Source organism: Panulirus ornatus, chromosome 57 (assembly GCF_036320965.1).
Source record: "Panulirus ornatus isolate Po-2019 chromosome 57, ASM3632096v1, whole genome shotgun sequence".
In the NCBI taxonomy this organism is placed as follows: Eukaryota; Metazoa; Arthropoda; class Malacostraca; order Decapoda; family Palinuridae; genus Panulirus; species Panulirus ornatus.
In genome coordinates this window covers 26,911,434-26,927,430 of record NC_092280.1, presented here as the reverse complement: position 1 = coordinate 26,927,430, position 15,997 = coordinate 26,911,434, and the positions used below count along the sequence as shown (strand labels likewise).

Here is a 15,997-nt window from a genome sequence, read left to right as displayed (position 1 = left end):
ATGCATATCAATAGCTCAAATGTAATTCTCCTGGCCGCGTATCAATAGCTCAAGAAAATTCTATCGGCCCGTCAATAGATCGTGGTAATTCTCCCCGGCCGGGTTAATATATCAAGGTAATTCTCTAGACCTTCGCCAATACCTCAAGAAAATTCTACCGGCCTTTTGTCAATAGTTCAAGCTAACTCTCTAGCTCCGTGTCTATATTTCAAAGTAATTCTCCAGCTCCCTTGTCAAAAGCTCAAAGCAATTTCTTAGACCTGTGTCAATAGCTCAAGGTAGCTCTCTAAACCCATTTCAATAGCTCAAAGTAATTGTCAAAGTCCGTGTCAATAGCTCAAAGTAATTTTCTATCCCCGTGTCAATAGCTCAAAGTAATTCTCTATCCCCCGTGTCAATAGCTCAAAGTAATTTATTTTCCCCGTGTCACTAGCTCAAAGTAATTCTATATCCCAGTGTCACTAGCTCTAAGTAATTCTCTATCCCCGTGTCACTAGCTCAAAGTAATTCTCTATCCCCATGGCAATAGCTCAAAGTAATTCTCTATCCCCAGTGTCAATAGCTCAACGTAATTTATTTTCCCCGTGTCACTAGCTCAAAGTAATTCTATATCCCAGTGTCACAAGCTCAAAGTAATTCTCTATCCCCGTGTCACTAGCTCGAAGTAATTCTCTATGCCCCGTGTCAATAGCTAAGAATCCTTAGCGACGGTATACCGTCGGCGAAAGTTAATGCTTTGCCAGGCAGGGCTTCGTGGCACAGAGGGAGGAGGTCCAGACGACAGTTCCCCTCGTGGACACAAGCTCTGGGAAATTTTTAGACATCAGCAACACTGTGTTTTGTGTTCTTTGTGTCGTGCGTAGAGTATGTGGTCTTGTGTTGCTGCTGCTGCTGGTGTTGCAAGAGTGAGTGTTCTCCAATGGCATGAGTGCCCGAGACTTGAGGTCTTTCGGTGGTGAAAGAAAAAGGTGAAGGAGGAGGAGGTGGTTGGGGGCTTGTTTTCTTTCTTTTCTTAACTACTCTACTGGAAGGTACGAGTCTTTCCAGGCAATTCTGGTCTTCTGTGGTTGTCTCTGAATTTGTTTTATATAGAGTTGGAGTCTTTTCAAAGACTTGTATGGGTCGTTGTGAATCCTATAGGATTTCTTTGCATAGTTAAGAGGTCTTTATTAAACTGCATGTGAGTCCTTCAAGAGTATATATATATATATATAACAAGTCTACTTAAGCAGTTTAAAATTTGTTTTTGAGGCTGTTATAAATTAGTCACAGGCCTTTTCTTTTTCTTTGAAATTTCCTCAATCCAGTAACTCACTGTTGTCAAAATTTCACGTTTTTCAATGCCTCAAGACATTTTTTTTTTATGGCTTCCAAACTATCTAATAAATCTAGACTGTTTAAGTTATATACATACTGTTCAAATACTTCAAGACTGCAGAATATTGCCAGTGTGTTTAACTGATCTGCTTAGTCCTCAATTAAATATTCATAACATTATTGTAGACTAAGTAATTCAGGCAGTTTGAATATTCGCGACTGTCTAAATGCTCAAAATAGTAAAAAATACTTTCAAACCATTTAGATAATCTAAAAACAGGTTTTAGAATCTAAAATTTGAGCGTTTCAGGTCTTTGAGTGGTCTAACCCATCTAAGTGGTTTAGACTTGTCTGTGGAGGCTATCTGAACCTCAAGGCCGAGGCTTCGAACCCCTTGGTCGACCAAAGACCCAGTCCAGCAGCTTGGGCCCAGCCCAGGCTGTGGTGGTAGTCGCAAAAAAAAAAAAAAAAAAAAAAAAAAAAAAAAAAGTAGCGAAATTATTTTTTTTTGCACTCCGGTGTGTGTGTGTGTGTGTGTGTGTGTGTGTGTGTGTGTGTCATGGCGCAGAAAGGGAGACACAATGAACCAAAGATCCCACAGGATGATGATTACTGAAGCAGCTTCGAACCAATGTGTTTCGGAGGGAGAGTTCGATCGCATACTCTAGCGCAGACGGACTTCGATCTCCCAATAGTAATATTCATAAAGGCATTCGATCACATGCTCTTGCGCAGACGGGCTTCGATCTCACACTAGTAATATTAATGAAGTCATTCGTGTTATTATTTCTTAACTAGAAAACGTAATGGGGGTCGAAGACGAAAAGACAGCAGTGGAACGCACGAAGGCAAATGGTCGCTTAGTATTGTTTGCGTATCAGTGATTGTGTCTCGTGGTCTAAATTCTGGGTCGTCCCGCTTAAACGCTTTTCCTTCGTCGCTCCTTTTGAAATCTGCCTGAGGCAAAATAGGGAACTTCAACAACTCGGAGAGGCTGAGGAAACTATAATACTGAGTTTCTATAACTCGTAGTAGAAGAATTGTGGCAACCATATTCTTACGCAGGTAGTAAGGTACTGTCATTTTGTTGAAGGCAGTACATCCCGAGGGCTCGGGGTTGCCTGTCAAGAAGCGCAAATAAGCAAATGTGCGCAAGATGACAGGTGCGTCTTCCTCCTCCTCCTCCTCCTTCTCCGCCTCCCACCACCAGAGGCGCTGCGGTTGCAACACCAAAAACCCACCTTGCACGTCTGCTTATCAGTTGATTTCATATTACGACTGGAGTTATTACAAGGGCGCGAGTGATGGTGCAGACTGACGCTTACTGAATATTTCATATATTTTTAGTGAGATATCCTGAGGATGGGGGCGACCCACCCGCTCGCTCGCTGCTCGCCCGCGTTTACCAGAGGATTTTAAAGGAAATGTTCAGATAGAGGGGCAACGTATGGCAGTCGGACACAGCTTGAGGGCGCGAGTTTCTCGTCTTGCTCAGAATGATCAGGTGTTAAGGGGGGGATAAAGAATTTTATACAGACGAGAAACTCGTGCAGTTGAGACAGAACCCCAAGCTGTTTCAAGGGTTGGTTGTCATAAAGCTCCGTACGCGTAGAAACGACAACAATTGAGTCCCACAAATCGAATATACTACCGCTTAAGAAAGCTGTTTTACCCTTTTCTTGTGTGTGAATAAATTTCGACGACTGGGGAAAATACTTTAAGGTGGTTGACGTATTCCTTGCTTGTAGTGAGAATTAATCCCAAACCCCATTGAATTGTTGAGTCACATTTATACAGTCATATTTGAGTCATATTTATACAGTTCATGTCCGCGTCGTTCCCTCCTCACTATAGGTTCTTGGATTTACGAGCCACCAGTAGCTCATCTCATTCTACCCTCATACAACCATCCTCTTCCTCCTCCTCCTCCTCCTTCCCTCCTCATTCTAATATCTTCTTGCATTAACGCTCCTCAAAGACGAGAGGAAGATGGTGATCGTCTTCGTTCCTTACACTTGAGGCTTGTCGAAGCTATGCCTCGAAGCTATGCCACAAAAGCTATGCCAATCGTTCTCAGACGAGGTTACCTGACGAAAGGGTATTCTAATCCTAACTACATTCTAAGCAGAAGGGATTCTAGCATCTAAGTCAAGTTCTAAGACTTCCTTATAGCTAAATCAATTACTAAAGAGGTTTATCTTTAGATAAATTAGGCTTTAAGGGGACCTTTGGCTAAATACTGAGCGGTCCTTTAAATTAGGGTCAAGTTTTAAGATGTCTTTCGACTCGGTCAGATTTTTTGAAGTCCTTTAACTGAGCCAAGATTCAAGAGATCCTTTAATTAAGTCCTGCTTATGTAAATAATTATACGTAAAACTATTCTAGAGAAAAAAAAATAATGGTGTAGTAATAATGTACGTTTATTCTCCCCTATCCCTGGGGAGAGGGGAGAAAGAACACTATACATGTATCACCGGCGTGTCGTAGAAGGCGACTAAGGAGAGCGGGAAGGGGGAAGAGGGGGCGCCCCGGAGCTGGTAATCCTCCCCTTCTGTATAATCACTTTCCAAAAGAGGGAACAGAGGAAGAAGCCAAGCGAGGATTATTTTCCTTTCTTTTTTTTCTTTCTTTCTTTCCAGATTCTAAGGTTCATTCGTCTGTGTCTCAGTGAGGACCGAACATGGCAAACACTGTACATAGAACTGATCCCTATGGCTGAGCCCAGAGAGAGACTTTAGTCCCTTGTGATTTGTTTGTTAAGCATTGAGATGAGGACAGATACGCTTGGCAGAGGTGGATCCCGCGCCTAGCTGAGTGTAGTAGAAGGGATGGAGGTGTTAGAAATGGATGGTCCGTTGATGTGGCTACATCTAGTTAAGTGTAGTGAGGGAGGGGCAACAAACACTTGAATGAGAAACTGACTGGGTGACGAACATCGGTTCCGATTTAAACCCCGAAATTGCTGAAGTATGAGAACGTGCTGTTAGTGACTATCATCTTATAAGACTCGTTTTTTAATAGGAGGTTTATATAAGACTCTGATGTAGCGTTTTAGGAAGCCAGTGTAATGAGTATTAGACAGAAAAACAAAATATTTTGAATGAAAAAACAGGAATTACATTTGTATCTTTTTGTCGTGTGTGTGTGTGTGTGTGTGTGTGTGTGTGTGTGTGTGTGTGTGTGTGTGTGTGTGTTGTATAAGCCTTCGTCTAAATGCCGAGGAAGGCTCACACAACCAGCGTCTTTCTTTGGGACTGTCGACTCTACTAACCCATCTCCATACACTCATTCACGTCATAATCACCTCACACGCGAAGACAGTGTCACACCCACCCACAACTTTAATTTGATCATCACAACACCGAAACAGCTGCACAACTGCTCGCCCACATCCGGGAACAGAAGAAGGCAGATGATACCCTCCACCGGGATAGGTAGAAAGGATAGCTACCGTCCACAGGGATAGGTAGAGACGATACGCACCATCCACAGGGATAGGTAGAGAGGATACGCACGTTCACCAGAAAAACAAAATATTTTGAATGAAAAAACAGGAATTACATTTGTATCTTTTGTCGTGTGTGTGTGTGTGGTGTGTGTGTGTTGTGTGTGTGTGTGTGTGTGTGTGTTGTGTGTGTGTGTGGTGTGTGTGTGTGTGTTGTATAAGCCTTCGTCTAAATGCCGAGGAAGGCTCACACAACCAGCGTCTTTCTTTGGGACTGTCGACTCTACTAACCCATCTCCATACACTCATTCACGTCATAATCACCTCACACGCGAAGACAGTGTCACACCCACCCACAACTTTAATTTGATCATCACAACACCGAAACAGCTGCACAACTGCTCGCCCACATCCGGGAACAGAAGAAGGCAGATGATACCCTCCACCGGGATAGGTAGAAAGGATAGCTACCGTCCACAGGGATAGGTAGAGACGATACGCACCATCCACAGGGATAGGTAGAGAGGATACGCACCGTTCACCGGGATAGGCAGAGAGAATACGCACCGTCCACTGGGATAGGAAGAGACGATACGCACCATCCACAGGGATAGGTAGAGACGATACGCACCATCCACAGGGATAGGAAGAGACGATACGCACCATCCACAGGGATAGGTAGAGACGATACGCACCATCCACAGGGATAGGTAGAGACGATACGCACCATCCACAGGGATAGGTAGAGACGATACGCACCATCCACAGGGATAGGTAGAGACGATACGCACCATCCACAGGGATAGGTAGAGACGATACGCACCATCCACAGGGATAGGTAGAGACGATACGCACCATCCACAGGGATAGGTAGAGACGATACGCACCATCCACAGGGATAGGTAGAGACGATACGCACCATCCACAGGGATAGGTAGAGACGATACGCACCATCCACAGGGATAGGTAGAGACGATACGCACCATCCACAGGGATAGGTAGAGACGATACGCACCATCCACAGGGATAGGTAGAGACGATACGCACCATCCACAGGGATAGGTAGAGACGATACGCACCATCCACAGGGATAGGTAGAGACGATACGCACCATCCACAGGGATAGGTAGAGACGATACGCACCATCCACAGGGATAGGTAGAGACGATACGCACCATCCACAGGGATAGGTAGAGACGATACGCACCATCCACAGGGATAGGTAGAGACGATACGCACCATCCACAGGGATAGGTAGAGACGATACGCACCATCCACAGGGATAGGTAGAGACGATACGCACCATCCACAGGGATAGGTAGAGACGATACGCACCATCCACAGGGATAGGTAGAGACGATACGCACCATCCACAGGGATAGGTAGAGACGATACGCACCATCCACAGGGATAGGTAGAGACGATACGCACCATCCACAGGGATAGGTAGAGACGATACGCACCATCCACAGGGATAGGTAGAGACGATACGCACCATCCACAGGGATAGGTAGAGACGATACGCACCATCCACAGGGATAGGTAGAGACGATACGCACCATCCACAGGGATAGGTAGAGACGATACGCACCATCCACAGGGATAGGTAGAGACGATACGCACCATCCACAGGGATAGGTAGAGACGATACGCACCATCCACAGGGATAGGTAGAGACGATACGCACCATCCACAGGGATAGGTAGAGACGATACGCACCATCCACAGGGATAGGTAGAGACGATACGCACCATCCACAGGGATAGGTAGAGACGATACGCACCATCCACAGGGATAGGTAGAGACGATACGCACCATCCACAGGGATAGGTAGAGACGATACGCACCATCCACAGGGATAGGTAGAGACGATACGCACCATCCACAGGGATAGGTAGAGACGATACGCACCATCCACAGGGATAGGTAGAGACGATACGCACCATCCACAGGGATAGGTAGAGACGATACGCACCATCCACAGGGATAGGTAGAGACGATACGCACCATCCACAGGGATAGGTAGAGACGATACGCACCATCCACAGGGATAGGTAGAGACGATACGCACCATCCACAGGGATAGGTAGAGACGATACGCACCATCCACAGGGATAGGTAGAGACGATACGCACCATCCACAGGGATAGGTAGAGACGATACGCACCATCCACAGGGATAGGTAGAGACGATACGCACCATCCACAGGGATAGGTAGAGACGATACGCACCATCCACAGGGATAGGTAGAGACGATACGCACCATCCACAGGGATAGGTAGAGACGATACGCACCATCCACAGGGATAGGTAGAGACGATACGCACCATCCACAGGGATAGGTAGAGACGATACGCACCATCCACAGGGATAGGTAGAGACGATACGCACCATCCACAGGGATAGGTAGAGACGATACGCACCATCCACAGGGATAGGTAGAGACGATACGCACCATCCACAGGGATAGGTAGAGACGATACGCACCATCCACAGGGATAGGTAGAGACGATACGCACCATCCACAGGGATAGGTAGAGACGATACGCACCATCCACAGGGATAGGTAGAGACGATACGCACCATCCACAGGGATAGGTAGAGACGATACGCACCATCCACAGGGATAGGTAGAGACGATACGCACCATCCACAGGGATAGGTAGAGACGATACGCACCATCCACAGGGATAGGTAGAGACGATACGCACCATCCACAGGGATAGGTAGAGACGATACGCACCATCCACAGGGATAGGTAGAGACGATACGCACCATCCACAGGGATAGGTAGAGACGATACGCACCATCCACAGGGATAGGTAGAGACGATACGCACCATCCACAGGGATAGGTAGAGACGATACGCACCATCCACAGGGATAGGTAGAGACGATACGCACCATCCACAGGGATAGGTAGAGACGATACGCACCATCCACAGGGATAGGTAGAGACGATACGCACCATCCACAGGGATAGGTAGAGACGATACGCACCATCCACAGGGATAGGTAGAGACGATACGCACCATCCACAGGGATAGGTAGAGACGATACGCACCATCCACAGGGATAGGTAGAGACGATACGCACCATCCACAGGGATAGGTAGAGACGATACGCACCATCCACAGGGATAGGTAGAGACGATACGCACCATCCACAGGGATAGGTAGAGACGATACGCACCATCCACAGGGATAGGTAGAGACGATACGCACCATCCACAGGGATAGGTAGAGACGATACGCACCATCCACAGGGATAGGTAGAGACGATACGCACCATCCACAGGGATAGGTAGAGACGATACGCACCATCCACAGGGATAGGTAGAGACGATACGCACCATCCACAGGGATAGGTAGAGACGATACGCACCATCCACAGGGATAGGTAGAGACGATACGCACCATCCACAGGGATAGGTAGAGACGATACGCACCATCCACAGGGATAGGTAGAGACGATACGCACCATCCACAGGGATAGGTAGAGACGATACGCACCATCCACAGGGATAGGTAGAGACGATACGCACCATCCACAGGGATAGGTAGAGACGATACGCACCATCCACAGGGATAGGTAGAGACGATACGCACCATCCACAGGGATAGGTAGAGACGATACGCACCATCCACAGGGATAGGTAGAGACGATACGCACCATCCACAGGGATAGGTAGAGACGATACGCACCATCCACAGGGATAGGTAGAGACGATACGCACCATCCACAGGGATAGGTAGAGACGATACGCACCATCCACAGGGATAGGTAGAGACGATACGCACCATCCACAGGGATAGGTAGAGACGATACGCACCATCCACAGGGATAGGTAGAGACGATACGCACCATCCACAGGGATAGGTAGAGACGATACGCACCATCCACAGGGATAGGTAGAGACGATACGCACCATCCACAGGGATAGGTAGAGACGATACGCACCATCCACAGGGATAGGTAGAGACGATACGCACCATCCACAGGGATAGGTAGAGACGATACGCACCATCCACAGGGATAGGTAGAGACGATACGCACCATCCACAGGGATAGGTAGAGACGATACGCACCATCCACAGGGATAGGTAGAGACGATACGCACCATCCACAGGGATAGGTAGAGACGATACGCACCATCCACAGGGATAGGTAGAGACGATACGCACCATCCACAGGGATAGGTAGAGACGATACGCACCATCCACAGGGATAGGTAGAGACGATACGCACCATCCACAGGGATAGGTAGAGACGATACGCACCATCCACAGGGATAGGTAGAGACGATACGCACCATCCACAGGGATAGGTAGAGACGATACGCACCATCCACAGGGATAGGTAGAGACGATACGCACCATCCACAGGGATAGGTAGAGACGATACGCACCATCCACAGGGATAGGTAGAGACGATACGCACCATCCACAGGGATAGGTAGAGACGATACGCACCATCCACAGGGATAGGTAGAGACGATACGCACCATCCACAGGGATAGGTAGAGACGATACGCACCATCCACAGGGATAGGTAGAGACGATACGCACCATCCACAGGGATAGGTAGAGACGATACGCACCATCCACAGGGATAGGTAGAGACGATACGCACCATCCACAGGGATAGGTAGAGACGATACGCACCATCCACAGGGATAGGTAGAGACGATACGCACCATCCACAGGGATAGGTAGAGACGATACGCACCATCCACAGGGATAGGTAGAGACGATACGCACCATCCACAGGGATAGGTAGAGACGATACGCACCATCCACAGGGATAGGTAGAGACGATACGCACCATCCACAGGGATAGGTAGAGACGATACGCACCATCCACAGGGATAGGTAGAGACGATACGCACCATCCACAGGGATAGGTAGAGACGATACGCACCATCCACAGGGATAGGTAGAGACGATACGCACCATCCACAGGGATAGGTAGAGACGATACGCACCATCCACAGGGATAGGTAGAGACGATACGCACCATCCACAGGGATAGGTAGAGACGATACGCACCATCCACAGGGATAGGTAGAGACGATACGCACCATCCACAGGGATAGGTAGAGACGATACGCACCATCCACAGGGATAGGTAGAGACGATACGCACCATCCACAGGGATAGGTAGAGACGATACGCACCATCCACAGGGATAGGTAGAGACGATACGCACCATCCACAGGGATAGGTAGAGACGATACGCACCATCCACAGGGATAGGTAGAGACGATACGCACCATCCACAGGGATAGGTAGAGACGATACGCACCATCCACAGGGATAGGTAGAGACGATACGCACCATCCACAGGGATAGGTAGAGACGATACGCACCATCCACAGGGATAGGTAGAGACGATACGCACCATCCACAGGGATAGGTAGAGACGATACGCACCATCCACAGGGATAGGTAGAGACGATACGCACCATCCACAGGGATAGGTAGAGACGATACGCACCATCCACAGGGATAGGTAGAGACGATACGCACCATCCACAGGGATAGGTAGAGACGATACGCACCATCCACAGGGATAGGTAGAGACGATACGCACCATCCACAGGGATAGGTAGAGACGATACGCACCATCCACAGGGATAGGTAGAGACGATACGCACCATCCACAGGGATAGGTAGAGACGATACGCACCATCCACAGGGATAGGTAGAGACGATACGCACCATCCACAGGGATAGGTAGAGACGATACGCACCATCCACAGGGATAGGTAGAGACGATACGCACCATCCACAGGGATAGGTAGAGACGATACGCACCATCCACAGGGATAGGTAGAGACGATACGCACCATCCACAGGGATAGGTAGAGACGATACGCACCATCCACAGGGATAGGTAGAGACGATACGCACCATCCACAGGGATAGGTAGAGACGATACGCACCATCCACAGGGATAGGTAGAGACGATACGCACCATCCACAGGGATAGGTAGAGACGATACGCACCATCCACAGGGATAGGTAGAGACGATACGCACCATCCACAGGGATAGGTAGAGACGATACGCACCATCCACAGGGATAGGTAGAGACGATACGCACCATCCACAGGGATAGGTAGAGACGATACGCACCATCCACAGGGATAGGTAGAGACGATACGCACCATCCACAGGGATAGGTAGAGACGATACGCACCATCCACAGGGATAGGTAGAGACGATACGCACCATCCACAGGGATAGGTAGAGACGATACGCACCATCCACAGGGATAGGTAGAGACGATACGCACCATCCACAGGGATAGGTAGAGACGATACGCACCATCCACAGGGATAGGTAGAGACGATACGCACCATCCACAGGGATAGGTAGAGACGATACGCACCATCCACAGGGATAGGTAGAGACGATACGCACCATCCACAGGGATAGGTAGAGACGATACGCACCATCCACAGGGATAGGTAGAGACGATACGCACCATCCACAGGGATAGGTAGAGACGATACGCACCATCCACAGGGATAGGTAGAGACGATACGCACCATCCACAGGGATAGGTAGAGACGATACGCACCATCCACAGGGATAGGTAGAGACGATACGCACCATCCACAGGGATAGGTAGAGACGATACGCACCATCCACAGGGATAGGTAGAGACGTTTTCTTGTCTATCCTGGCCATTAAGTGTCCCGTTACCTCTTCCCGTACTCTGTGTATTCTATTCTCTCTCTCTCTCTCTCTCTCTCTCTCTCTCTCTCTCTCTCTCTCTCTCTCTCTCTCTCTTCCCCTTCCACCCCTCCACTTCACCCCCTCCTCACCGTCACCAGCGTATCGTACTCGAAGACCCAAACAAACCCAACCTTAACCTCGCGATGAACAGAAGACTCATAACAAACAAGTGAACAAGAAAACAAACTAGTACTGAAAACTCGTATTGAACCCGTAGCCGTTCGCGGGAACAATCGCACACGAACCGCAGAAAGTACTATCCCACTGGCTACATGGTTGAGAATCCTTTGCTAAAGTATTGGCTTAAAAGAGCATGAGGTTCCTCCGATGACGGTGCGTCAACCGTGTGTGTGATTTCTAAACAGAGAAGTTAATGTACAGCTGGAGAACACATCCTCATCTCGTTCACTGGAGGATGATCAGTGTGGTGTGCACCACTGGCGCCCTTGAGAATAAGTGTGATGTGCACACCACTGGCGCCCTTGGAACTCAAAAACGTCTGAGGTGCTTTCTGTGTTCTGGCGCTGCCGGACAAGTCACCTTCAGTAACGTTAATATCATCGTCAAAGGACAGATGGGAATACAATCTCGTCAGGAACCTTCTCTCTCTGCAAAGGTGTCCAACATTTCCCTGCTCCTGCGCTGGGGTTAGCTTCGAAAATGCAGGAACCCCCATTAAAAAGGAGGAAGTTCTGGGGGTTGTATTCTTTTTCCAGTGTTCTTGCTTGTTGGCCAGCGTGTCTTTTACCGCCCATGGTTGTGCAAATGAAGAACCAGAGGTAATAAAAGAGGTCAAGCGTGTTAGATGAGAGGTCATGATGGTAGCAACTCGGGTAAGGTGTTTGATGAATTCTTCCACAGAGTAAAACAGAAGCCCTCGGGTCCACTGGGATCATCCCCGGTTAAGCCTAACCCACCCGTGTGGTGCACATTGATATATCCTGATTCCTAAGGGTAAAGGCTTTTGTGTGTGTCTAATAACAGGCATCTTTGTGTTATAAATCTCATGACCTCAAGGTTGTATTCAATTTACCACACCAAAAAAAATCCACGAAAAACTTTAACATAACAAACTTGTGGTGAGTACCGGATGGAAAAGTTGTGGTTGAAAGGTTGTACTGCTACAGGTAGATAACATGGCTAGGTCTAGGGAGTCAGAGAATAGTGAGGAATAAGGGATAGTTAAAGACTGGGGTTCGTTCAAGGGCAGATAGGATAGGAAGATAGGAACAGGAGGCTTGGTGGTGAGGCATGGGATAGGAAATGAAAGTATTAGAGACGGATAGCGGTCGGAGATGAACAGATATGTGTGAAGAGGAATGCAACAGGACAGGAATAGAAGAAAGGAAAGATGGTGGTTAGGGAGGTTAGGATTACTTCTATTTCTTGCACTACAGGAGTTCCTTACTACCTTCTTACGGTAGTTCCTGACTTATTTCACTTTTCTAAGACCCTTCCTCATGCAGGAGAAGCCGAGTGTCGGTGACTCGAACCAAAGCCATGGACGAGGTAGAGGACGCTCACATGTGTCTCCGCTGCAGAGCCACCATTGTCGGGCTTAAGAACTACGTCACCCACAAGCTGACGGGGTGTCCAGCCAGTGTAGCCCAGAAAACGACGCAAAATCCAGAGGCTCCATCAACGGAGGAGAAGAATGGAGAGACCTATGAGAAGCTGCGGCAGCAGCAAGAGGACTCCTCATCCGCCACCTCCTCCTCCTCCTCGCAGAAGACAGCGGGTGCCCAAGAGACTACTCTACAGTACCCGGGCGACGGAGACCAGACCTTTCCAGGGCGGGAGTCTAAAGTCACGACGCTTGAGAGACCCAGTGGCGAGGCTCTGAGCCATCATGAGGAGAACCTGGAGAGTGCCAAATATGCGTCTTCGCCCTCCGTGACGCTGAGGGACTGCTACGTCGCACAGCCAACTACGTCGCAGAACCCGCCCGTCACGAAAGCAGATGTCAGGCCTCTCCACGACTCGTACTCAGTCATGGAGGAGTTTGGCACGAGCGTATCCCAGACACACACCGAGCCTCAGTTAAGCAGTGGTCATTCCTCCCCAAAACCCAAGACACAGGAGTCGGTGACGCTAAGTCACAGGCAAACCTCCTCTTCACAGGCTCCCTTCACTGGCTACAGCGACCCTCTACTGCCCCATGGCCAGGAATCCGCCAACATAACACTCTTCAGGCACTTCGACACCTTTGGCGACCACAGTAAGATCCAGCACGAAGGGGAGACGGAAACCCACAGCGAAGCTATGGCGTTGTTCAAAGTCGCCTCTGCGTCGTATGAACTCGAGAGCCAGAACTTCGAGTCGAGATATTCCGACTTCTATTCCCTCCAGCATAATCCTCAGGAACCGCTGCTGACCACAGTGCCAACGTTAGAGCAATGTAAAGCCAAACAGACGACACAGACGGTTAACAAGATTTCTGAAAACCTCGAATATCAAAACATTAAAGAAAGAGAAGCGGGTACGGAGAAGAGAAGGAATGAAGAAATAAGAGAAACAAGTGGAGAGTATAGAGGTGATCTTAAATACAGTGAGGGTCAAATGTCTCCAGAGAACCAGCAGACAACGCAGGAGAAGTGTGAACTGAGACAGGACGATTTTCTGTCATCGCTTGAGCTTCGGAGTAGTGTTAAGGTGCCAGCAAAGAGACGACACGAAGACGACGAGGAGGAGTTTGACGAAGATGACGACGACGAAACGAGACCTCCACATCACCACACTGGGGGTAAGTGGAGACCAGGCAGCCGACCTCCGCCGTCTGTAGGAGGGAAATGGAGGCCCGCAACACCAAAAAACGAGATGGAGGAGGACGAGGAGATGGAGGAAGAGGACGCAGAGGAGGAGGAAGATTCTTTGATGCCACCTCCTCCCCCGACATACACGAAGGGGAAGTGGCTTCCCGGCAAAAAAATCACCAACATCATAAAAGTTGGAAGCAGCGTTGAGTACCACTGTCACGCCTGCAGGCGAACCCTCAAGGGAAAGGAGACGTATGAACGGCACTTGAACTCGGAACTGCACTTCGTCAACGAGAACAAGGCTTCCGGGAAGAAGACAACCAAAATCTCCAAAGAAGTTCCTCCTCTATCAGTCTCCAGCAGACCCGTCAGATCCAAGAAACTAGAAGCGCAAAGTTTCCTCAAATCAACCATCGCGCGACTCAAGAGCAGGAAGATCTTTTCCGCCGATGAGAAATGTGAACACAAGGATGATGTGTTAAACAAAAGCCCGAAGAAAACTGCCCGAGGGGGAAGGTTACTGTACATGAAACAAGAAATGAAACAGGAGCCAAATGTGGACGAAGAGGAAGAGGAGGTTAAAAAAGTCTCGTTGGCTACTCCGAAGTTGCTGTGTCCCATTTGCAAGTTGTCTTTTGGTGAGGCCTACGCCGCCCTGCATTTTGCATCACTGGCCCACATCCATAACGAGTTAGAGTACAAACAGAACAGGTGCGAGGAAATCGACCTCAGTTTTAACAAAATCCTCCTTCAGAACTTCAGCGCCATTGTGAAAACCTCCCCGTTTCTCTGCAACAGCTGCAAGTTCTACTGCAACTTGCAAGAGGACTTTTTGGCTCATATGAGCACTCACGTGGACGACCCTGAGGACGACGTGGTCAAGACCCTCTTTACCTGCTCGACGTGCAATGACGAGGACGAGATGCGGCTGCCGAGCGTCCTCCGCCACCTACAAACACCCCATCACCTGGACAACGCAAGGGACACCATTTTGCAAGCGCGGCAGGTGGTGCTGAGCTGCAGGACGGCGGTGGTGTGCCCGCTAGGGGACGGTACCTTCCGATACCTGCGGGAGTACCGCACTCATCGCCGGGTACATCATAATGACCCTGGTTTCCAGCTGAGTGATCAGAGGCTCCTCCGCTGCCCACAGTGCGGTTTCAAAGCCTTGCGGGAAAAACAGATTCGCGCTCACATCAGAGAAGCCCACGAGAACAAGACTTCGAAAAGCGATTCTTACCACTGCTTCGTCTGCGGCCTCGCCTTCTCGACGCATCGTCAAGCTGAGCTGCACAGACAGTCTGCTGAGCATCGCACAACGCTGGGGCGACAACGCGGCCTCCCCGTGCGGAGGACGTGCAGCCTCTGCTATGTCGAACTAGAGGACCTCTCCGCACTTCGACGACACATGTGTCAGGAGCACCAAAAGGACAGCACACCCTGTCACCTGTGTGGCATCGTGCCTCCTCTCCGCTTCGACCTCGCCAAGCACCAGCGAGTCTGTCGCGGCCAACCCGGTAACCTGACGGGCGAGCAAAAATGCGACCTGTGCACCTTCAGGAATGATCTGTTAGCTCATGTTCTCACACACAAGACCCTAGCTCACGGACAGCGCGGACCAGACGGACGCCATACCTGCCATATATGTAAAGTAAGTTATGGGCATGTCTGTTGATTTCTTTCCCCAGTCGAAGGGGTCCAGAAAGCCTAAGAACTAAGGAAGTCTTGTCTGTTAAGG

The 15,997-nt window shown here is 49.2% G+C and overlaps 1 protein-coding gene across 1 annotated transcript in view; it reads left to right on the top strand.

Moving 5' to 3' along the window:
* Positions 1-15,997, top strand: part of LOC139766345 (uncharacterized) — a 36,735-nt gene that overhangs the window by 4,697 nt on the left and 16,041 nt on the right. The window contains exon 2 of the mRNA XM_071694868.1: positions 12,970-15,910. Within this exon, the coding sequence (XP_071550969.1) occupies positions 13,004-15,910 (2,907 nt within the window). The 5' untranslated portion in view covers positions 12,970-13,003. The remainder of the gene's footprint in view (positions 1-12,969; positions 15,911-15,997) is intronic.